General features: G+C 36.5%; 1 protein-coding gene across 2 annotated transcripts in view; it reads right to left on the reverse strand.

The window, feature by feature from the left end:
- Window positions 1-24315, reverse strand: part of CADM2 (cell adhesion molecule 2) — a 1164623-nt gene that overhangs the window by 230887 nt on the left and 909421 nt on the right. For both annotated transcript variants that reach the window (XM_004371338.1, XM_004371337.1), the window contains one exon: window positions 12972-13121. In XM_004371338.1, coding sequence (XP_004371395.1) covers window positions 12972-13121 — 150 coding nt within the window. The remainder of the gene's footprint in view (window positions 1-12971; window positions 13122-24315) is intronic.

Consider the following 24315-nt stretch of genomic DNA (forward strand, 5'->3'; position numbering starts at 1 on the left):
ATTTCTTGACTGCTGCTTCCATGGGCATTGATTGTGGATCCAAGTAAAATGAAATCCTTGACAACTTCAATCTTTTCTCCATTTATCATTTTGTTGCTTATTGGTCCAGTTGTGAGGATTTTTGTTTTCTTTATGTTGAGGTGTAATCCATGCTGAAGGCTGTATAGTCTTTGATCTTCATCGGTAAATGCTTCAAGTTCCCTTCATTTTCAGCAATCAAGGTTGAGTTATCTGCATTTTGCTGGTTGTTAATGAGTCTTCCTCTAATCCTGATGCTGCATTCTTCATATTGTCCAGCTTCTCCGATTATTTGTTTAGCATACAGATTGAATAAATATGGTGAAAGGATACAACCCTGGTGAGCATCTTTCCTGATTTTAAACTACACAGTATCCCCTTGTTTGTTCGAAGGACTGCCTCTTGGTTCTTTATGAGCACAATTATGTGTTCTGGGATTCCCATTCTTTACAACTTTATGCATAATTTGTTATGATCCACACATTCAAATGCCTTTGCATAGTCAATGAAACACAGGTACACATCTTTCTGGTATTCTCTGCTTTTGCCAAGATCTATCTGACATAAACAATGTTATCCTTCATTGCAAGTCCTCTTCTGAATCCGGCTTGAACTGCTGGCAGTTCTCTGTCAATGTACTACTGCAACCATTTTTGAATTATCTTCAGCCAAATTTTACTTGAGTTTGATATTAATGATATTGTTCAATAATTTCTGCATTCTGTTGGATCACCTTTCTTTGGAATGGGATCAATTATGGATCTCTTCCAGTCAGTTGGCCAGGTAGCTGTCTTCCAAATTTCTTGGCATAGATGAGTGAGTGCTTCCAGTGTTGCATCCCTTTGTTGAAACATCTGAACTGGCATTCCATCACTTCCTGGAGTCTTGCTTTTCACAATGCCTTCAGTGCAGCTGGTACTTCTGCCTTTAGTACCATTGGTTCTTGATCATAGGCTACCTCCTGAAATGGCTGAATGTTGACCAATTCTTTTTGGTACAGTGATCCTGTGTATTCCTTCTATCTTCTTTCAATGCTTCCTGGGTCATTCAATATTTTCCACAGAATACTTCAATATTATAACTTGAGGCTTGTAGATAGACAGATAGACAGACAGACAGATAGATAGATATAGGTATATAGGTATAGAGATATAGAGATATCAACCATCTCCTTCAGGGCAAAATCCATGTTTCATTTATTTTAATATTTCCAGTGTTTAGCATAATTGCAAGGATATAGTGATATTTTATAAATTTTTACAGAATTCTGATTGGAAATCTTTAAAATAAAATATAAAATATGCTTAGAAATTTTAGTCAAGTAAATTTACTTAGTGAAACCTGCCTTCTTTAGTAACTACTAATTCCCCAAAGGGAGGACCTATAAAGTATCACAAAAGATATCAAATTATTTCCTCAGAAGGTGGTCATTACTTGCCTTTTTTTTAATAATTATTTTGGGGGATGGTAATAGATGGTACAATTGTGGTGTCATCCATGCAACTTGATTCCGCCCAGTTCATCATCCCATTTCTATTGTCATGATCATAGAAAAGGGTACTCCCCATATGGTTTGAAATCATTTCCATAATTGCTGACCCTGTGCTCATGTTGACCCATGGTGGCACAGCGGTTAAAAGCTCAGATGCTAACCAAAAGGTCAGCAGTTCAAATCCGCTAGGCACTCCTTGGAAACCCTATAGGGCAGTTCTACTCTGTCCTATAGTAGGATCACTATGAGTCGGAATTGACTCACGGCAATGGGTTTGGTTTTTTGTGTTCATGTAGCTCATGTAGTCATACCAACATGCAAACATACTTAAAAATGTGCCTAGAAATATATATGATTAGAAGATAAAGATTTAATTGTAATCAGGACAAGCTTTCTTTCAAACAGCTCTATTCAACATGAAAAAATATCTATGTATGGCAGGTTGTGCTGGTTACTCTCTGTTTATCTTTTCAGATCTATTCTCCTTCCTTCTCTTTGCCCTGGGAGACTAAATCATCCTGGAACCCTAGACCTATGCTTTCCAGTTGAGTTCAGTCCATGTATGGCATTGACAGGATATTGGAGTATGGAGTATGGGAAGAAACAGAGGCTAATTTACATACTTCCACAACTCCTTTCCCAACTAGTCACAGTACTAACCAAAGCCCTTGCCCATGGCAAAAGCTTTAACTCCCTCCATTGCCCTTTCAATCCCATGAACGGGATGGTTTTCTATTGTTCCAGCTCACTGATGCAGCATCTTCTTCGTAGGTTACTTTAACTGTGCCCGTATCTCTGTACATACAGTCATGTGCTACATAATGTCCATTTGGTCCATGGTCCCTGGGTTACAAATGTCCAACTTACGTACAACCTGTAGTTATGAACCAACTCCTGAATAGCCTGTTACATTAAAAATTCGAAGTATGTACAATGGTTCGTAATAAGAAATGGGTACTACCTTGTGATGCACATGAAAACATTATTATTATTATTACTGTATTATTACGTTAAAGATGTTTTAGTATATCTAGAAGTGTTTCTTTAATTTTTTATGCATAAAAAGGTACACTACATACTATATACTAAGACAAATCTTTGACTAACAGACTTTAGGTACGAACCATACTTAACTGTTGTGACCTACGTACAAATTCGACTTAAAGACAGGCGTAGGAACAGAACTCCTCCGTAATCCGGGGACTGCCTGTATATAATATGGTATTTGCACAAAGTTCATATCACATAACGTCCTATTTCACAGAATGTATCATGAACATTAAACAACACATGAGTGTTGTCTGTTCATTCTTCATTAAACTCTAATATTTTGAGTGTACCGTTTATTTCCCAATGGGAACCTAATTGATCCTCATTTAATATGTATACATTTGCTTGGGTATTTGCTGACATGTATGAAATTACTGTGGTAGAGTGAGGTTGAAATATGAGATAAGGTGTTCAGGAGAGCTGTCACTGCAAAGTTGATTTTGGAGTAAAGACATAAATGAAGTGATAATTTGCACCAAAACAAACCTACAGCAGCCCTATAGGACAGAGTAGAATTGCCCCATAGGGTTTCCAATGCTGTAAATCTTTACTGAAGCGGACTGCCACCTATTTCTCCCAAGGAGTGAATTTGAACCACCATCTTAAGAACTTAATCACTGCATCACCAGGGCTCCTGGTAATTTGGACAAGATAAGTTACAAACAAACAAAAATAAAATAAAATTCCTTATCAGAATTCCATTGTGTGAAGTGAATTAGACTTGTCATAAGACAACTCAGGTCTCATCATTGATTTGTCAGTTACTACTACTCAAGACTTTCAAATCTTCAAATCTCATATAAAAATGAAAACATCAACTGGACAAGGATGTTGTGACTCTAGTGAGAAAATGTATACATGTTGAAAGTCATTTAACACTTGCATAAAACCAAAACACCAAACCTATTGCTGTCGAGTCGATTCTAATTCATAGCAACCCTACAGGACAGAGTAGAACTAACCCATAGGATTTTCAAGAAGTGGTTGGTGGATTCAAACCGCTGACCTTTTGGTTAGCAGCTGAGCTCTTAACCACTGTGCCATCAGGGATCCAACACTTACATAGTACTGTATAAATGTACATTATTATTACCTTAATCACATATCTTTATTGTTTACTTATATATGATAGCAAAATTTAAAAAAATAAATAAAAAGAGGGAGATATCGGCCCCTTTAATACCTATTTTACTGAGTTAAACTTTAAAATATTTTAAAGCTTGTCAAATTGATTGAAACCAGTTGTGAGGACGGATACAGTCAGATGGCATTGGTTGGCATGGGGCCAGGAGAACTTGTAACTTCATTTCAGGTTCATATCATTTTTCTTCTCTTTATCACTCCTTGTTCTAGGACATCTTATTCATGTTTTTCTCCCCACATTATCCCCAGTATTAATGTACAATTAGCAGCAGATTAGGTTAATTAACACCAGAGATTTTTAGCTATGCCTTAATAAAATTTTATTTTCATTCCTTTACAGGATATTTTTCAGGAGCATTGAAAAATAACTGAGAATGCTGTAAAGAGAAATATCATAAAATAAGTATTGTATCCTACATTTATATATATAAACAAATACAAGTATAGAGAAATATGTCTGTCGAATGTGTACACAACGCACTCCTGGAGATGTTTGTTCAAAGTTTTGTTTTTTTTTTTTTTGTCAATAATAAGAAGGAATTGAAGTGTTCTTTCCCAAGCATTAAGTGATCAGACTGTACTACTTCAATTGCTTTTTTCCACACCTGCAGAGAAACAGATGCGATGATCTAATTGATTTTTTTTTCCTATTGCCACATACCACACAGTATTCATCTGTTGTCTCAATGACCTCTACTCCCTCCTTTCTCTGTCTCCCTGTACTCATTCTATTCTAAACACTTATCTACTATTTATAACAAATGTAGTAAGATTCGTGTAAAAAGAAACAGAAGAGGCCCAAAACAAGTGAATGTTGCCTTAGTTCTATCTGTTCTAGGTCCCTCTGACCCATAGGGACTGGTAAATATTCCTTTTGATTTTTTTTTTTCCCTATGTTTGTTTCTGCAGCTTCTTAAGTGTTATAGAAAAGGACTGCATAGATCACCTATGCAGAAGAGAAATGGAACTGTAATCAAATTTCTACTTTGTAGGTTAATGATTCCTATGTCTTCATTTACACACAAAGCAGATAGCAAGTTTGTCAAAAACACAATTCTGGTCCAACCCCCAGACCATCTAATTTAGTGGTTTATTGACAAGCCCCTTTTATTACTATACTAGTTGGTCTCAGAGGCAAGGTTAGAAGTCGTATCCAACTCACGGTCTCCTGTGCTACATCATCCCCATTAAAGCCATACAACTTATACAACAGAGCTTAATTTAGTAATATTTGGTTAATGTTTTTATGATGCCCTAGGGCTTTCTCAGTTGAAAAGATGCATATTCAACTAGCTAATGCTGGAATTTAAGAGGTCTCTTATGGCATCCGAAGAATGAAACAGCAACTAAAACTTCACTTTGCAAAATAGCAAACACTAGTGAGAGGTGGATATCGAGCACTTGAAACGTGGCTAGTGTGAGTAAAGAATTACATTTTTTTAACTTTAATTTATTTTTAATTAATTTAAATGTAAAAATCCACACGTGTCTGGTGGCGACCAAACTGGTCAGCCCAGATACAGAAGATTTACATCATTATAGAAAGTTCTACTGGACAGTGCTGACTAAACTGTATATCTGTGTCTCACTGTATGCATGTCTTCGGTAGTTCAAAAGAACTTCTGCTCCTTAACCAAACGGTAGCTGTCAATGTCAATGGCAGAGCTAACACCTAGGCTCTACTTCAAGCGACCTGGTACCCAGAATAACTTGGGGATATTCTAGTCAAAACTAATAGAAAGGCTTTGCCTAGGTTCAAATCCCTCTACTACTATTCATTAGCTATATTACTGTGAATATGTTTCCCTCGGTGTTTAATCCTCAGTTTCTGCAGTTGTAAATGGGGAAGCTACTCTTCATATTAAACATGCTAAAAAGTAGCATGAATTTTCTGCCCTCCTCTTTATTTTACTTGGGTGAGAACTATGACAATATTAGTTTCACCTAATACAAACATGGACTGTATGAAGTATGAATCTATGAAAACTGGAAGTCATCAGAAGTGAAATGGAATGCATAAAGATCAATATCCCAGGCATTAGTGAGCTGAATTGAACTGGTATTGGCCACTGTGAATTGGACAATCATATGGTCTACTATGCCATGAATGACAAATGGAAGAGGAATGGAGTCACGTTCATTGTTAAAAAGAAAATTTCAAGATCTATCCTGAAATACAATGCTGTCCGTGATAGGATAACATCCATACACCTACAAGGAAGACCAGTAAATACAGCTATTATTCAAATTTACACACCAACCATTAGGGCCAAAAATGAAGAAACTGAAGGTTTTTAACAACATCTGCAATCGGAAATTAATTAAACATGCAATCAAGATGCATTGTAATTACTGGTGATTGGAATGCGAAAGTTGGAAACAAAGAAGAAGGATTGGTAGTTGGAAAATATGGCATTGGTGATAGAAATCACCAATTCTGCAATATCAATGACTTATTCATTGCAAATACCTTTTTTCAACAACATAAATGGCAACTATACACATAGACCTCACCAGATAGAACATACAGGATCGACTACATCTGTGGAAAGACACAATGGAGAACCTTAATATCATCCGTCAGAACAATGGCAGGTGCTGACTGCAAAACAGAACATCAATTGCTTATATGAAAGTTCAAGCTGAAACTGAAGAAAATTGAAACAAGTCCACAAGAGCCAAAGTATGAACAACCTTGAGTATATTCTACCTGAATTTAAAGACTATCTCAAGAATTGATTTGATTCATTGAACACTAATAACTGAAGACCAGACGAGTTGTGGGATGATATCAAGGACACTATACATGAAGAAAACAAAGGTCATTAAAAAGAAAGGAAAGAAAGAAAAGCCCAAAACTGATGTCATAAGAGACTCTGAAACTTGCCCTTGAAAGTAAAGTAGCTAATGTGAATGGGAGAAATGATGAAGTGAAAGAGCTGAACAGAAAATTTCAAAAGGCGGTTTGAGAAGACAAAGTAAAGTATTATAATATTATAATGTTAGAAAAAAACAAAGGGAAAGAACATACTCAGCATTTCTCAAGCTGAAATAACTGAAGAAAAAATTCAAGCCTTGAATACTGGAGGATTCTATGGGAAAATATTGAATGACACAGGAAGCATCAAAAGAAGATGGAAGGAATACACAGAGTCACTGTACAAAAAACAATTGGTCAACAGTCAACCATTTCAGGAGGTACCATATGGTTAAGAACCAATGGTACTAAAGGAAGAAGTCCAAGCAGCAATGAAGACATTGGCAAAAAGCAAGGCTCCAGGAGTTGACGCAGTATCAATTGAGATGTTTCAACAAATGTGAGATGCTTCAACAAATGGATGCAATGTTGGAAGTACTCACTCGTTTATGTCAAGAAATCTGGAAGACAGCTACCTGGCCAACTGACTGGAAGAGATCCATATTTATATCCATTCCAAAGAAAGGTGATCCAACAGAATGTAGAAATTATCAAACAATATCATTAATATCACATCCAAGTAAAGTTTTCGTGAAGATAATTCAAAAACGGTCACGGCATTACATCGACAGGGAACTGCCAGAATTTCAAGCGGGATTCAGAAGAGGAAATGGAATGAGAGATTAGGACATTGCTGATGTCAGATGGATCTTGGCTGAAAGCAGAAAATACCAGAAAGTTGTTCATCTGTGTTTTACTGACTATTCAAAGACATTCGACTATGTGGATCATAACAAATTATGGATAACATTGGGAAGAATGGGAATTCCAGAACACTGAATTGTGCTCATGAGGAACCTGTAAAGAGACCAAGAGGCAGTCCTTCGAACAGAACAAGGGATACTGTGTGGTTTAAAATCAGGAAAGGTGTGTGTCAGGTTGTATCCTTTCACCGTACTTATTCCATCTGTATGCTGAGCAAATAATCTGAGAAGCTGGACTATATGAAGAAGAACAGGCATCAAGATTGGAGGAAGACTCACTAACAAGCTGCATAATGCAGATGACACAACCTTGCTTGTTGACAATGAAGAGGACTTGAACTACTTACTAATGAAGATCAAAGACTACAGCTTTCAGTATGGCTTACACCTCAACATAAAAAAAAAAAAAAGAAAAATCCCACAACTGGACCAATAAACAACGTCATGATAAACGGAGAAAAGTTTGAAGTTGTCAAGGATTTCATTTTACTTGGATCCACAATCCATGCCCATGGAAGCAGCAGTCAAGAAATCAAATGATGTATTGCATTGGGAAAATCTGCTGCAAAAGACTGTCTAAAAGTGTTAAAAAGCAAAGATGTCACTTTGAGGACTAACATGTGCCTGACTCAAGTCATGGTGTTTTCAACCACTTCATATGCATGCAAAAGCTGGGCAATGAATAAGGAAGACCAGAGAAGAACTGATGCATTTGAATTTTGGTGTTGGCTAAGAATACTGAATATATCATGGACTGCCAGAAGAATAACAAATCTGTCTTGGAAGAAGTACAGCCAAAATGCTCTCAATTATTTTGGAAATGTTATTAGGAGAGATCAACCCCTGGAGAACGGCTTCATAATTAGTAAAGAAGAAGGTCGTCTAAAAAGAGGAAGACCCTCAACGAGATGGACTGGCACAGTGACTACAGCAATGGGCTCAAATATAGCAAGGATTGTGAGGATGGCTCAGGACCAGGCAGTGTTTCGTTTTGTTGAACATAGGATTGCTGTGGGTTGGAACTGACTCAATGGCACTTAACAACAACACTTTCACTTTGGTCAGATTTACCCATGGGACACCTATGTCTCTTTTGAAGTGATTTCATTTAACCTCCCCAACAAACCCTTAGGAAAGGGGGTTCAGCTTAATTTTCCTTCAGCTGATCATCAACGACTCACTTGGCCTCACTCTTTCCTTCAGCTAATTATTCCAAATAAACAAATGAGGCCTTTCCAATTCTAATAAGACTGATGAGCTGTCATCCTGAGTTCTTTGTTCACCCTCACGGCCAAGAACCCTCAGAGACCTGTGTCTCTAGGTAACATACAAGGCTATCCAAAATGCCTCTAGGAGCTCATAGTTTCGACAACAATGTCAGGGAGCAGCACTTGTTCTATTTGTCTAAGAAGCTTTCCTTCCTCCCTTCTTCCCTTCCTCCTTTCTTTTTCTCTTTCCCTCTTTCCTTAATAACCTATATCAGTACAGAAATTCAAGTTTAGGGATACAGAACTCATGCGAGAACTGACTTCAGATTCTCAACTTCAGCTGCATTTTAAAATTATTCTAGATGCAGTTAAAACATTCTGATAACCATACCTATGAAAAATTCTGTTTGTAAAGTTCCTCAGATGATTTTACTCTGTAGCAAGGTCTCAGAAGTATTGGCGACATAATCTGAGACAGAAATGAGAAGAGCCGGGTAAAACCTTCAGCATTAGCAGACACCTTTAGGAACTGGTGTGATCAGTGACACAGAGAAGGCATTCATTTTCTCTTCTGCTCTTCTGAAGACTCGCTACTTGCACAATAGGTACGGGTTACTCTAGCCACTCTAACTCATGCTTATCTTCTGCACTTAGGCTCTGGCACGACTTGACATGTTGTTTGCTCAAGATAAGCCTAAGGATTGGGGAGTGCTAGGTAGGCAAAAGCAAGCAAAAAAGAAGTTATGGAGAAATCTGTGATATGGAATCTTGAAAAACTGCTTTCATTTCTGAACACTTGCATTTGATGAATACTGCCTACTGATCCCTTGCACTAGACATCACACAGATACTGAATCTTATACTTATGTGGAAATAGACAGATTGCCATTTATGAAACCCATTTCCATCAAATTGATTCCAACTCATGGCTACACTTTGTGTTACAGAGTAGATCTGAGCTCGATGTGGTTTTCTTGGCTGTAATATCTATGGAGGCAGATCATCAGGACTTTCTTTCTCAGTGTCATTGGGTGGACTTGAACCAGTAGTCATTCTGTTAGTAGTCACATGCAAACTGTTTACGCCACCCAGGGACCTTGCCATTCATGAAAAGATTTGTTTATTCGATACTTCCCATTACTTTGCTGCTACTGACAATTAGAACCAAAACAGAGTTAGACAAATTGATTATCCAAAACAGGAGCTTGCCATACTATCCACATAAAAAAAGACAGGCTTTTTTCAACATAACTCTAAGCTGTAATAGAAATTGGGAAAGGAAAATTAAATAAAGGAAGTGCATATTTCGACAATTCAACAATATGATCAGATGTATTTGGTATTTTGCAGTAGTGTATATATCCTAAATTTAACATGATGCTTTTTCTCCCCATAGTTAGTCCTCAGTGAAGAGGGGGTTGCCTCATTTTCAAGTTCTTGTGAATTTCTTATTACAGGAAGCTCTTTATTTTCTACAAGGAAGATGCATTAGCTTAAAATACCTCAAGTCAATTCCAGTTTTAGATGTTTCAAAGAAGATAACTTACATAGTTACTAAGAGAGGAATTTAATATAGATTTTGCTATTGTGCCTGAGGATTAGACCTCACAATTGTAGATGTCACTGTAAACATGACTTCCAGAGATTTCGCACACAAAAAGCAGTAAAATAAATGGTTACATATTGAAGATCATTATTATACACCTACAGGATGAATGAACAAAAATAATGTTCTAATGTTATAATAATACGTAGTTATGGCTTAGGATAGGTTTCTCATTGATAGTATCATACACTTTCAAAAAGTGCTGTTAAACTAGATTGTTTCATTAAAAGCAGGGAAGGAAAAAATATCTCTTAATTTATATACTTTATATTATTTTAAATATGTATGTATAATCAAATTTATGAATTAAACATTGTAATTATATATTTGATTGTTTCATGAACAGCCTTAAAAGTCTATTGCCATCCAAAACACTTTTTTTTTTTCATTTTATCATTGGGAAAATGATAAATTTCCTTAAAAATGGATCACTTTGTATTTGGACATACATGTTTTAAATATTGATTTACATATATTTGTAACACATTAATCATAAAAGCACAAAAGATTTTTAAATTTCTGAGCGACATTTTGCTTATGCATTCAATTTTTTTTTTTTTTTTTTTACTAACAGAACTTCATTCTTTAGACAGAACTTTATTTCTTGGAAAGCAACATGATTACCTGATTTTAAAAGAAAAAACTTCACATACTTAGGGATTTTAAGAAAAGCAAACACTGGCATATTTTTTCCCCCAGAGATGTGCCTTCTTTATCCCAAAAGTACCAGTAGATTTAAGATTAAATATAAAGCCTAAATAATGTTAAAATGATTAAAACTAAGACATGTTTAATAGTAGTAATAAGTATTGTTAGAAAAAAGGAAGAAGTTTTCAAGCTTTCGTTCTCATTGAATAAATCTGAAATACAAACTAGTCTGAATTACATTTATGATATTTTAAAGTAGTTAATTGATTCATAAGATTTGCTTTTTACTCTTGAGTAATATTCCTTATTTAAAGGGTTTAAGAATTTACATTAGATATTTCTTAGTCATTTCTCACTGCAAAGAGTCACTCTGCAGTTTCATATTTGAAATTGAATTTGAATTTCATGTCTGAAATTTCTACAATGGTGTAAAAAAGCCCTGAATCAGAAACATTAAATAACCAATAACATTAACTAAACGAGGTCATAAGATCCAAATTATATTAACACTACTACAGTAAGTGTTTAGCAGAAGAACCTTTTAAAATCCTTTTTCAAGCTCTTTAAAACATATTTAAAGTACAAAAGCAACCAACCAAACAGTAAAATTCTATAGCCAGAAGTCCTTGTTAAACACAAATGATTATACACCAAAGACCCTAATCAAAACATAAATATCGATTCACAATATTGGCTTTATGTCTGGCCTCCACCTTAATCATGAGACCTTTATCAGCTGCCTTGCATACGTTTTTATGCAAATGTGTCCATTGGTGATATCTGCTCTAGTTATCTCACAGACAGCAAAATATAACAGTGTAAATAAAAGCTCTTCATAAATAATACTACAGAAATGCCAGAGATTCCTAACCCTACTTCTTTAATTCATTTTTCTCCACAGGACTTGTCCTTTACCAGTGTACTCTATGATGTATTTTGTTTGTGTCCTTGTTTATTATTTGTCTCCCTTACTAGACTTTATGTCTAGGGACCTTTGTGTGTTCTTTAATGCCTGGTACAACAGGGCCCTCAAATATTTGCCAAATGAATGCGTAGATATTTGATCAATCCTTCACTGTATGCTAAAAGTCTAAAACAACCTAAAGAGTGTATTTACAGTCTAGCATACATTAAAGAAGGAAAGCTATAGCAGTGCACAAAATATAGTAAATTCATATTTTAGATGGGAGGTGGAGATTTATTAGACTGCATTTTGACTTATATTTAAATTATAAAGATGGGATTTATTTCAAATTATCTTATTGTTATCTATATAGATCCATAAGAAAATCCAGGTATTAAGATCATGTTGAATAGCTGATATATAAATATTTATATCCTATATCATTTATATTTATTTAAAGCAACAGCTGAATATTTTAATGATAGTTCATAGACACACACTTTCCCTCAATGCTTTAACAATGAATAAACACTGAGAAATATAGTGTAAATTTTTAGTTTTCTGCTTGAATTATATGATACGAACTTCCTTACTTCTCTAAAAAAAAGTCTAATCAAACTATGTATCATCCAGTTATAAGTCCCAATTAATGGATGAAATTCAACTCAATTTCAAGTAAATATACCTCTTACTAATTTCAATTTATTTTGGATATTTTCGGTTATTGACTCAATGGCACTGAACAACAATTTTATTATGGGAATCCATTCTACAATTCTTATTTTCAGACACAATTTATGGGACTAAAATCATTAAACTTTCCAAAACCATATAGTATCTTCCAAATATGTTAAATTAAAGTTAATAAAAATAATATACTATATTCCTAAGAGTAAGAAAAAAAGAATGCTCAATCTGTACAGAAGGCATTTACATGCATGAAAGAACAAGGTAGCGGCAAAGAAGATGATTGTTAAGAGAAGGCATATAACTATTTTTAAAACAGAATTAGGACCCTTTATTTTATTAAAAAGTTGACACAGGTTATCTTTAGTGTTTATGACTCACAAAATAAAGTATTTAATATTTAACATGTTTAAATACAAGCAGAAGCAGTTTGGTAATCAAAAGAAATAATCTGAATCATCTCAGAAAAATAAATTCATTATAATTAGAATATTTCAGAATATGATTAAAACATTATCAAGGAAACATATTCACCTTTCTTGTCATCAAAGTACAGCGTCTGTTGAGCTGGATTTGACCACTGGAGGGAGGTGTTATCATTTTGCTCAACCCTGCAGGTTAAAATTGCAGTTCCGCCTTCAACAACTGTTACATTCTGTGTTAGTGGAAACTGCCCTTGGCTTCCTAAAAGGGGATTAAGGAAAAGGTTGATTAAATGAAAGTTATAAAATGATTAACTCCCCATGATTTTTCCAGTCCACATTGGGCTTAGCTCTTCACAAAAAATAAATATTAAACCAACCAAATAACAACTGAACTGTAAATTAGAAAACATAGAAAAATAATTGAGAATCCTTAATCAGAGGACAACACTGACATACCATTAGGATTTCGCTATACTCCCTTACATGTTCTAGGAAATCTTCTTTTCCTCCTAGGCACACATAAAGATTTATATTCAAATAGTAATATGATAATCATTAACATTCCTTGACCTTGCACTAATTATATAGTGTTGGACTGGGTCATCTTTGAAGATAAGATACTGGAATAATTTTAGCTGAATTGAACTCATTAAGGGTATCCTGAAACACTGGAGGAAACATATAAAATACTTCCCTGGTAGCTTTTATGATTCTGAATAAAGCCTGTGAAATACGGATACTAGAACTTTAGATTCAATTTCTGAAAAAGGAAATCAAAAAAAAAAAAAAAGGAATCCTATTTCACCAGGGTTTACTGTAGATGTAGCTGTTTTTAGAAACACAAAACATGTTGGAGAAAACAATGTGTGTATTCTTCAAAAAAGTGTTCATCTTGTAGATGTTCATCAAAATCTTAAAGTGATTACTCTAAACCAGGGGATACAGGTAATATTCTTTTTTGGCCATGCTGTAGTTTCCTGATTTTCTTCAGTGTATATATATTTCTTTTGAAATCAGAAAAAAAATATATATATATTTTTAAATGACCCTTGTCAATTTAGATATCATGAGTACCTAATCAAGTTTTCTATCTTTCCAAATGCCATACTAATTTATTAAAGTGATTCATGTAATAACTTCACTTAGTAAGTGTACTTCTAATAGTTAAAAACAAAGTTCATGCACACAGGGATACAACACATAAATTTCATTTTTGCAAAATGATCTGGAGATGAGCTCTGTCAAATCTAGCAACAATTATCAGCATGGGTAGAAAATGACTTGCTAGAACCAAGTTAAAATACTATTATGTGAGCAAGGTAGTTCATTAAGTCAAGGATAATTTACATATGCAAGAACATTATGATGACTTAATCACACCCATGGAATATATTTCTCTTTTCTTCTTTAGTTTTGTAATGATTCTATCATTACTACAAGCACCACTTAAGGTTAGGCTAGAGCTATTGGCATACAAAATCTTATTACCAAGAAGCCTGTTGACTGGCATCATAAGAGACAGAAGAGCCTGAAGGGGAAAATTTCTTTCCAGACCTAAATGATACTAGCATAGAGGTTCATGACCACATTATGTAATTCAGCCTATCAAGAATAAAGAATTCGATATCAGTAGCTTTGTCTCTCCTCCACGCCAACCTCTTACAGTCATTATGGCTACTCCCCAGGATATCTCCTTGTAATCTTTAGGGTGGGGTTTTTAAATTGAGGTTAGGAGACGTCTGGAGTAAATTCTTTGACAGTTGACTTGAAAGTCAACAGGAGCCAGAGTGGGATGTGTTTTGCCTTCAGCTCAGAGGTGACCTCTAGCAGAGAAAACATGGAGAACTATCAATCTTGTGAAGTGAGGTGAGGCGAAAAACCACATCAGAGAAAACATGAGCTAAAACAGAAAGAAGGAGTAATTACCAGAGGCATCAGATTAGCAGCTCATAAACAGGAAACTCAGAATGATTTTTGGATATTTTGCTTGGTTTCCCTGGCATTGACCTAACACATAATTTTAGCAACCTGGGGAAGTTCTTCAAATAATACAAAGCACACAACTGCTAATAAATATACATAATTCAAACCAGATGGAATTTTGACTATCAACTGGTACATAAATAATACAATCTGCTGATTTAAAGAAGTGGAAAAAGAGCAGTGATGCTTGCAACAATGTCATCCACTACATTTGCAAAATAATTTTCAAAACATCCCCATAAGAAAATATTATCCTTCTCATTTCACAGATGGGTAGACTGACACTGGGAGGTTAAGTGATTTTTCCATGGTGAAGCAAAGTCAATGAACCATTCGAAATTTGTTCTGAAAGTTCAACATTTTCATTCTTATTTTTCCACATAGGCTGCTGGCCATAGTGTCTTTATCACTATTTGTTTAAATGTGACTTAGACAACAATGAAAAAAAAAAAAGGAGAAACGGTTTAACCAGTGAAACTTTAAACATACATTCAAACTATATCGTCATACATTTCAGTTATAATATTAAAATCAAATGGGTGAAGGTCAATACTAACTGCTCTTTTTCCTACCCTATTCAGAACTTAGTTTTGATCATTATTTCAGTCTTTTCTTACTGGCCCACAGAAAAAAAGGAAGTATTTGTTAATACTTCCTCTACATCAAATTCTTTATATATACTAGCTCCAAAAACACCTTGTCTTTCCTTCCAGGTAGGAAATTAAGACAGCTTCCCTCCATTTTTCTCCCCCCTTAGATTCTGACTTTAAAGTATTATGACTTAAGTTCCCTGGAACCAGAAGCCTAAAATCCCTGCAGTCAAATAATTTAGTTTTTCCCAATGGACAGAAAACTCAGTGTGGAGAATCTACTAATCCTAAATACCCTTAGGATATGAGTTTCTAAAATCAATTCAAAAAGCAGTGTTGTAGGCAAACCTCTCAAAGCTTTCAGCTGTCTTTTTACTTCTGGTTGTACCTGGAGAGAGCGTCAAGTTAGCTGCGCCTTTTCTCTTGTAACTCCTTGTGGTTCAAAGTCCCCATTTTATTCAATATCAGAGAGTCTTTCTAAAGAAATTACTGATTTCCCCAAACAGTACAAATTAGTATGTTACCAAATTGAGGATTTTTCCTCAATGAATTTGTTAAGCCAGTATTTTTGGACACCCACTATGTTACATGCCTTGTACGAATCAATGTCAGAGGGATCGGTAGAGGAAAAAGAAGCCCGCTGAGAAGTTCTGCAGAGTAATCAGCAACTTTAGGAGAGATTGTGATGGCCAGAGCAAAGGAAAAAGACATTCCAGGCATGGTACAGTACTCATTTTGTTTATCATTTTAGAAATTTCTAAGATGCATCTGTCATATCATTAAGGATTTATTTTGAGATGATCCTTCCGCTGGCTAAGCTCATCACCATCCTGGAATTCAGAGTAGTCACTCTTATAAAGGAGTACCTAGATGGTGCACAGGAGCCTTGGTGACACAGTGGTTAAGTGCTTGGCTGCGAACTGAAAGGTCCATGGTTCGAACCCACCAGCCCCTCTGCAGGAAGAAAGATGTGGCAGTCTGCTTCCATAAAGATTTACAGCTTTGAAAACTCTATGGGGCAGTTCTACTCTGTCTTATAGGGTCACTATGAGTTGGAATTGACTCGATGGCAACAGGTTTTGGTTTTCTGGATGGTGCAAGTGGTTAACATTCTTGACTGCTAACTGAAAGGCTGGAGGTTGGGGTCCAGCCAGAGGCACCTCAGCCGAAAGCCCGGGCAATCTAATTCCCAATAAATCAGCTATTGAAAACCCTATGGAGCACAGTTCTACTCTGACCACATGGGATTGCCATGAATCAGAATGAACTCAAAGGCAACTGGTTGGTTAGTCTTAGCGAACAAGCCTATAATGAGATTTAAAGGAAACACAAGCTTCCAGTTTGGAATCTTCAAGGGTGGCTATTTTTCCAGTCAACCTATGAGCCTCAGTTTCTTACTCTCCTCTTTGTGTTTGCCTTCTTTTATGTAATTCCTTTTGGGAAGAGGGTTCTTTTTATGTTAACGAGGACATTATCAGCCTAAGGTGTATCCTAAACCTCATTGCTTCTGAGTTATAAGGAGAAGCACAGACACAGAGACAGCACAGAAGATAGATGCCATGTAAAGAAAGCCAGGCAACCGAGGAAAGCTGGAGCTACAGAAGCTGAAAGAGACAAACATCTTCCTCCAGAATGGACAGAGAGAGCCTTGCCCTGGAGCTGGTGCCCTGAATTCAGACTTCTAGCCTCCTAAACTGTGAGAAAATAAATTTCTGTTAATTAAAGCCTCCCACTTATGCTATTTCTGTTTCAGCAGCACCAACAGACTAAGATAAATGGTGACCAACATGAGATGTATCTAACATCATTTTTAGTGTCTTAACAAGTCATGAAAAGACAGAGGTGTGCCCAATTAATGCCCCGGATGGAAAAACAAATATATCATAACATCTCTTTAATATTAAGTATAATACTTATTATACTTATAATACCCTACCTAAGACCCCTTGGAGCTCTGGTGGCATAACAGTTAAGAGCTCGGCTGCTAACCAAAAGGTCAGCAATTCGAATCCACCAGCAGCTCCTTGGAAACCCAATGGGGCAGTTTATTCTGTCCTATAGGGTCACTATGAGTCAGAATCAACTCGATGGCATAAGTCTCCTTAGGTAGATGGGCTTCTATTATTCTGAAAGTATTTTACCTTCCCTTCCTGGTCCACTTTCCCTGGCAAAAACATTCATTTCAGTAGGACCCTTCCTATGTAATCTCATCTCTCAAACATCAATAAATCAGCAGTGAATTTATGAACAGTGCCCAAACCAAAAAACCAAACCCATTGCCATCGAGTTGATTCCAACTCATGCCGACCCTATAGGACAGAGTAGAACTGCCCCATAGAGTTTCCAAGGAGCACGTGGTGGATTTGAACTGCCAACCTTTTGGTTAACAGCCATAGCTCTTAACCAGTACACCACCAGGATTTCCAGACCAGTACAGTACGACTAACTATAATTGAGCATTCACAATGTGCTAGGCACTATTCTGAGTCCCCTTCCTGCCTCGATTTAATTTTCATGGTAACCTCTTCCTTATCTCTCCCTTGACAATGAAGGAATGGATGCACAGGAATCCTACATGACTTGGTTACAGTCACTTAGTTAGAAAGTATAAGAGTAAGGTTTTGAACTCATTGCTCTCCCACCTATGCCACAAAACTGCCTTCAAAAATAAAGTGAACTTAATCCTGAATGGATAACTGTGATAAAAGAGGATATTGTTTGCAATCAAATGTTTAAAGATGTATTTAGACATTTTATATCTCTTTTTAATATGAGAAGGAATATTCAGCATTCAAATAAAAGAAGCAGTGTGCTAGCTCACCAACTCATGGGGGCCAGCTGAGTGACACTCTTCCTAACTTCCCAGAGACATACTTCGGTAGTTTGAAATTGATCACAGTGGCAGTATTTTTACCAAGAAAATTGGTAAACACTACAAATTGATGGTTTTCCCTCTAGAGTCAGTTGTTATAGCACATCACTGGATAAGAGACCCTGGATATCTGTTGTTTGGGGTTGTTGCATACAATTTCAGCATATATCAGCTCTTTTGAATACTCATTAACTATTTTTAGGGCAGTATGATTCTGTTTCTGAAGATCTTCATATTTTGAGTCTCACCTTCAATTTTTTTTTCCTTTTTCCTAAAATCATTTGTCCAACAGTTCACCTCTCCCACACACCATTTTTCAAATAGACAGCGATCTTGAATTACTAGTTTTTCTTAGTGTGCCAAGTTTATTTTTCTCTAACTAGCATCAGTAGTACAAAACCATTTGGGTAAGTTCCATTAGTTATACAGAAATAATTTGCTAATTTATTGTCTTAGATACTGTAATGAAAAATAATTTTTCAAAATATTGAAAAAGCAGCTTTCCTGGCCCTGCCTTTAAATAGCAGAGAAAACATCTGCCATTATTCCTTCAATGTTTCCATCTGTTATATACCTAGGGAGAGAATAGTTCAAACTTTTCCTTGTTCACATTAGGAATTACCAAGTTCAAAATCAAGTGAACTGACTCTTGACTTCTGTTGACTTCAGTTAGTTAAGATCTATCCTTCTCTCATATATTCTATGCATGCCCTCATTGCCTGACTACCGAGAAACTAGCATCCTATTCCCTATGACATAGAAAAGCAAATTCTAAGATTGTGGTCACTCCGACCTTGGTGAAAGGCTGTGACATGCCATCAGAATAGAGAAGCAATAAGCAAAGCTGTGAAGAGAGCTCTTTGAAGCTAGCACTATTGTAGAAAGAGAATGGGTAAGCAAAGATGCATATTTGAACACCGATCCCAAAGCATAACTCTGTTTCTAAAAACGGCATCATTCAAGCCTTGCTATCTACTGACTGGATGATGAGTGAAGGCAATGGTTTTCTCTATCTCTCTTCCTGTGCTGAAGATTAAACGTGGGTCACAACAGTGGATCACTGCACACTGCACATGATTGCTTACTTACTAAGAGCAATAATCACCTGAGATATATCTAGACAGACTGGCAGAAGTTGATGCTTTGCACACCTGAGAGGTAGTGAGCTACACTCAATGATTTTTCAGGGTAAATGATCAAATTTTGTGGGCTATTTAACAGGAACTGAGGACCTCTTATTATTTTCTCTTTCTTAAAATGAGCAAAACTTTCTCAAAGGAAGGACCAGGTTTTAAAAATAGTGAAGGGGAACAAACAAAACACGATGTGAAGAGAACTTAAGATAACAGGTTTTTCAACAAAAAATTGTAAACTTCTCAGGAGATAAACAATGCAACATATTTTAACCCCTCCCCTTTTTTTAAAAAAATTTGTTTATACTTAGTAAAAACTGTCAACTCTGTCTACAAAATGATTTAATTAAACAGAAATATTGTCATCTGAGTCAAATGGCATACCGAATGTTTTGGTTTGTTTATAAATATTTCTGTGTCCTCGCAAGAACTCTATTTTAAATGCAAATATCATTCTCATATTAAAGTACAATTGTATCTTGGTTGCGAAAAAGTACAGAGCCAAATGGATCAAAAGATACAAAAACTAACGGTACTTAAAGCCAAGACTCAACACAAGATGACAGAAATAGGCAATTTATTTTTTAATTAAGTAAAAAGGTAACCTATTCTTTAGGGTCTTCCCCTCAACTGTTCTCAGTTTTGTGCTCTCTCTCTCTCTTTTTTCTCTGTCTCTCTTCCTTTTCCTCTGTCCCTTTCTCTCTCTCATCTATTCCATCAACTGGATTAGGGTATTTATACAAAGAACTTGCATCTTACAAAGCTCAAGATCATTCAAATTAGAGTCTAAAGTATATCCAAATGCAGACACAGCATGCCATTACTTCCACTAAATTACTGAAGACATTCTAAAAAAATAACCTTCTAATGTGAAAGTTGTGGCTCAGTAGTTGTGTAGACTGAAACACATATTGCACACTAAAGCCTATTGACTTGGGAAGCACAAATGCCATTAATACAAGTTCCTAATTCTCAAGAGAAGTGCAATGAATATTCTATCACGTGAGAAAGGAAATTAGGGGAAAAATTAAGACTGATACCAAAATACAAAATGTTTCCATTTTTGAATGTCTTTCTATTCTTTCAGATACTTAGAATTCTCTAGTCAGTTTTCTCCATCACTTTACTCTACTTTTTAGGGTTGCCTGAAAAATTTTATCTGTTTTCCTAGGCTCCAATATAATATTTTATTTTTCGTTGATTCTACTTCATCTTTCAGGATTCAGTCTGCCTTCTAGAGTACAACACCTGGTATCCACCTTCTGTGCCACCCTTCTGCCCAGCCACTGTGGAGCGTGGCCATCAGTCTGGTGTTGCTTGCCAGTTTCCATAGAGACAGGAGGCACTCGGGAGACCTGTGCTCCATTGCAGCTGCCAGACCAAGGCAGGAAAGAGACAAAGCTGGCAGGCAGTGGGTCTTGCAAGGCCAGGAAAGGTTGGAAGGGCTTTCTCCTCCTGATATCAGAGCACAATAGAGCCAAATTGGCAGCTACAGCAGGTGCAATCCTGTAGACCAGATCCTGTGTCCATTGTGAACGGCCTAGTCTGCTCCCATCTCAGGAAGTAGAAACTCTTGTTGTACCCAAAGCTTGGCCCTAGTCCTTTGCTGGCTTCTGATCTATGACAAAAGGCTCTTTCAGTTTTATAGTGACTCCCACAGCTCCTGACCCACAGAATCTTAACTCTCCTGTAGAAATTTTACCTCTGTTTTTTTCTTTTCCAGAATGTGATAACAAGTTTTCCAGGTCACTCATATAAGACCAGGGAAATTACGGAACAATCATTAGATTGTTTTCAATTGACCTACACAGTGACTGTGAGTAGGTGACCTAGTTAACTATATAACATGATATCGAAACTAGCTACAATTTATAATCAGAGAGAATTCTTGATTGTCAGATAAAGGCTGTCCCTGGAGAAATTTGTAATGTAGGTGAACTAAAACTTCCATTTCATTACTAAAAAAAACAAATTGTGTAATTGTATACCTCAGTCTTCTCTATTATAAATATTCCCAGAATGTTTATTCTTTCTCCATAAATGTCTCCAATTTCTTGCATTTTTTCTCATTAATTAGCTTTATCGCTAAATTATATTTTCCTTAATTTACAAAATTGTAAGCTTCAGTGTGTGCTTATAAAATCCTAGGAAACTATGCTTTATGGCTTCATTACATTCTTACCTAGTGGTTATACTGCTTTAGCATGTTTTAAAACATTTTCTAATTAAAATTTTAAAATTCCAAAAATTTTAACCTGTATCTGTACAAAGCCAGTTCTTTCTAATCTTAGTTTGTTTTCCTAAAACTCATTAGCCTTCAAAAATGTGTAATAAACATGTTCACACAGCACATATTTAGTGAACTATGTTAAATGTAAATACACCTACCTTTAAAACCAAAACAGATTTTCAAAATAAAAATATTAAGATGTCTGGCAAAGTGGTGTTCTAGACAGAAACACCACGCTGTCCCTCTACAGCAAAGATCCGAAAAACTAAGCCAAACAGAGAAAACAGCAATCCTGAAACCCTAAAACATCAAATGAAGAGATAAAGAACTCAGCCAAGCACCAATGGAGTGAGAAAACTGACAGAGAACAGAGAATGAGGAGAGATTCACGCAGAGGTCCCCTATCAGTTAACACAGCGTGGATCCGCCATCTTGGACTCCTATCAAAGGCCAGCAAATAGGGGGTATGAGAAAGCAGCTTCATGGAGCTTCCAGCGGGAGACAGAACAACTGGTAATTTGCGATATACGCTTTCCCATCGCCTACACTTCTTCACCCCCACTCAGCCTCCTCTGCTTTCTGCGGCCACGGTCTCTTCTCCGGGAAGCAGCAGCTGCTTGGATTCTACCCGCCCACACTGGCCGGCTCTCTGAGTGCAATTTGTTGTTGCTTTTTTTCCACTTCTTTTTATTTCTTCCTTACATTTCACCACCTCCCACTCCTTTTGCTCAAATACCTGGCTCCGTGAGCTATCTTTGCTTCTTCCTGAGGGGTTGCGGAGCTCCGTTCAAGCGTGGAGCTGCTTCCCGGTCTGGGCTGCCACACTGGTGGGATCATGGGGCTTTTGTTTGTTTGTTTGTTTGGAATTGTTTGTGTGTTTTCTTTTCCTTTTCTTGAGTTGGGAGCCCATTCTGGCCAGGCGGCGCTGTGCGGCTTGGAGCCTACCCCCTCGGCTTGTGCAGACCCACAGAGGGATCCCTGAGGGCCCTTCTCTTTTCGTGGGCTTTTTTTTTTCCCTGTCTTTTGGGGGGCTTTTCTTGTTCTTTTTTTTTTTTTCTTTTAAATTTGTTTTGTTTTATTTTTGCTCTTTTTACCTTTTTGTCTTTCTTCATTACTCAGTTTCTCATCTCTCTTCGTCTTGCTTCTCTTTTTGTTCCCTGAATACCTGGCGTTGTATACCTCTACACCTTCTAGCCAAGCTGTAATGCAACACCTGAAAACAACGTCCCCAGACCTCATAGCTGCACCGGTGGGAACCCTGGGAGCTTTGCTGTTCTTTTTCCTTCCTGATTTTTTATTATTCATTCTTTTCTTTCCTTTTTTTCTTCTTCTTCCCCTTTTTGTTTTTCTCCATTTCATAGTCTCTCATCTCTCCACTCCAACAGCAAGCTCCTCCTAGCACTCTTTTTTGTTTGTTTGTATATTTTTGGCTCCTGTTCCTCTCTCCTCTCTCCCATATCCATCTTAGCTCCACACATAACAATCTCCCCCCTACATCCTGCCAACCTGCACCATGTGCTTAACATCACACCACCAAGCAGCACAGGTATGGCCTACCAGAACCAGCCTTGATTACCGAACTGCCCTGGCAGCTGTAGTAAGTGCCACAAAGAACCCATCCCAGTAACTCCTCTTCAGCTAGACCTGCCCTTCTGTACCATATCTGAGTGACTGACCCTGCCAATTGGAGAAGGAGGTGAAAACTATTGTCCCCACAGATGAGCAAACAACAAAGAACACACAGCCCACCTGCTCAGACATAGCCAAATTAAAAAAAAAGGACGAAACAAATAAATCTAAAATCAACAAACAAGAAAAATAACTAATGAATGCCCCAAAGAGAGCAGACAATATCAAAACATTTACAAAAACAGGACAGGATGGTTCCAGTAGGCATCCAAAATAAAACACCAGGTGACTTTCCAGTGTAAGAAAAGGCATTAGAACTACCTGATAGGGAATTCAAATCTCTAATACTCAGAATTCTCCAAGAGTTGAAGCAAAAAGCAGACAAAAATGTGGAAAAAATAGACAAATTCATAGAAAATACAGACAAAAAATAGGAAGAATTCAGGAAAATAATGCAGGAACAAAATGCCAAAATAATTTCACAACTAGAAATTATACAGAAACAACAATTAGAAATCCAAAAGATAAACAAAAAGATTTCAGAAATGGACGGTGTCATAGAAGGGCTGAGAAGCAGATTTGAAATGGTGGAAGAGAAGACAAACACTTCGATACAAAACTGTTTGAGGAAAACTCAGAAAAAAGAACAAAGAAAAATGAAGTGACACTGAGAGTTATGTGGGATACAATCAAAAGCAAAAATTTTCGAGTGATTGCAGTTCCAGAACAGGGAGAGAAAACAAAAAAAAAGAGAGGATCATTGAAGAACTTCTGACAGAAAACTTCCCCAATACCATGAAAGATGAAAAGCTGGCTATCCAAGATGCTCAACAAACCCCAAAGAGGACAGACCCCCAGAAAAATATCACCAAGGCATATCATATTCACACTTGCCAAAACCAAAAACAAACAAAGAATTCTGAGAGTAGCTCATGAAAAACAAGAAGTCACATACAGAGGAGAAACAATAAGACTAAGCTCAGATTATTCGGCAGAAACCATGCAGGCAAGGAGGC

The sequence above is a fragment of the Trichechus manatus genome, unplaced genomic scaffold (genome assembly GCF_000243295.1).
Source record: "Trichechus manatus latirostris isolate Lorelei unplaced genomic scaffold, TriManLat1.0 scaffold00012, whole genome shotgun sequence".
Lineage (NCBI taxonomy): Eukaryota > Metazoa > Chordata > Mammalia > Sirenia > Trichechidae > Trichechus > Trichechus manatus.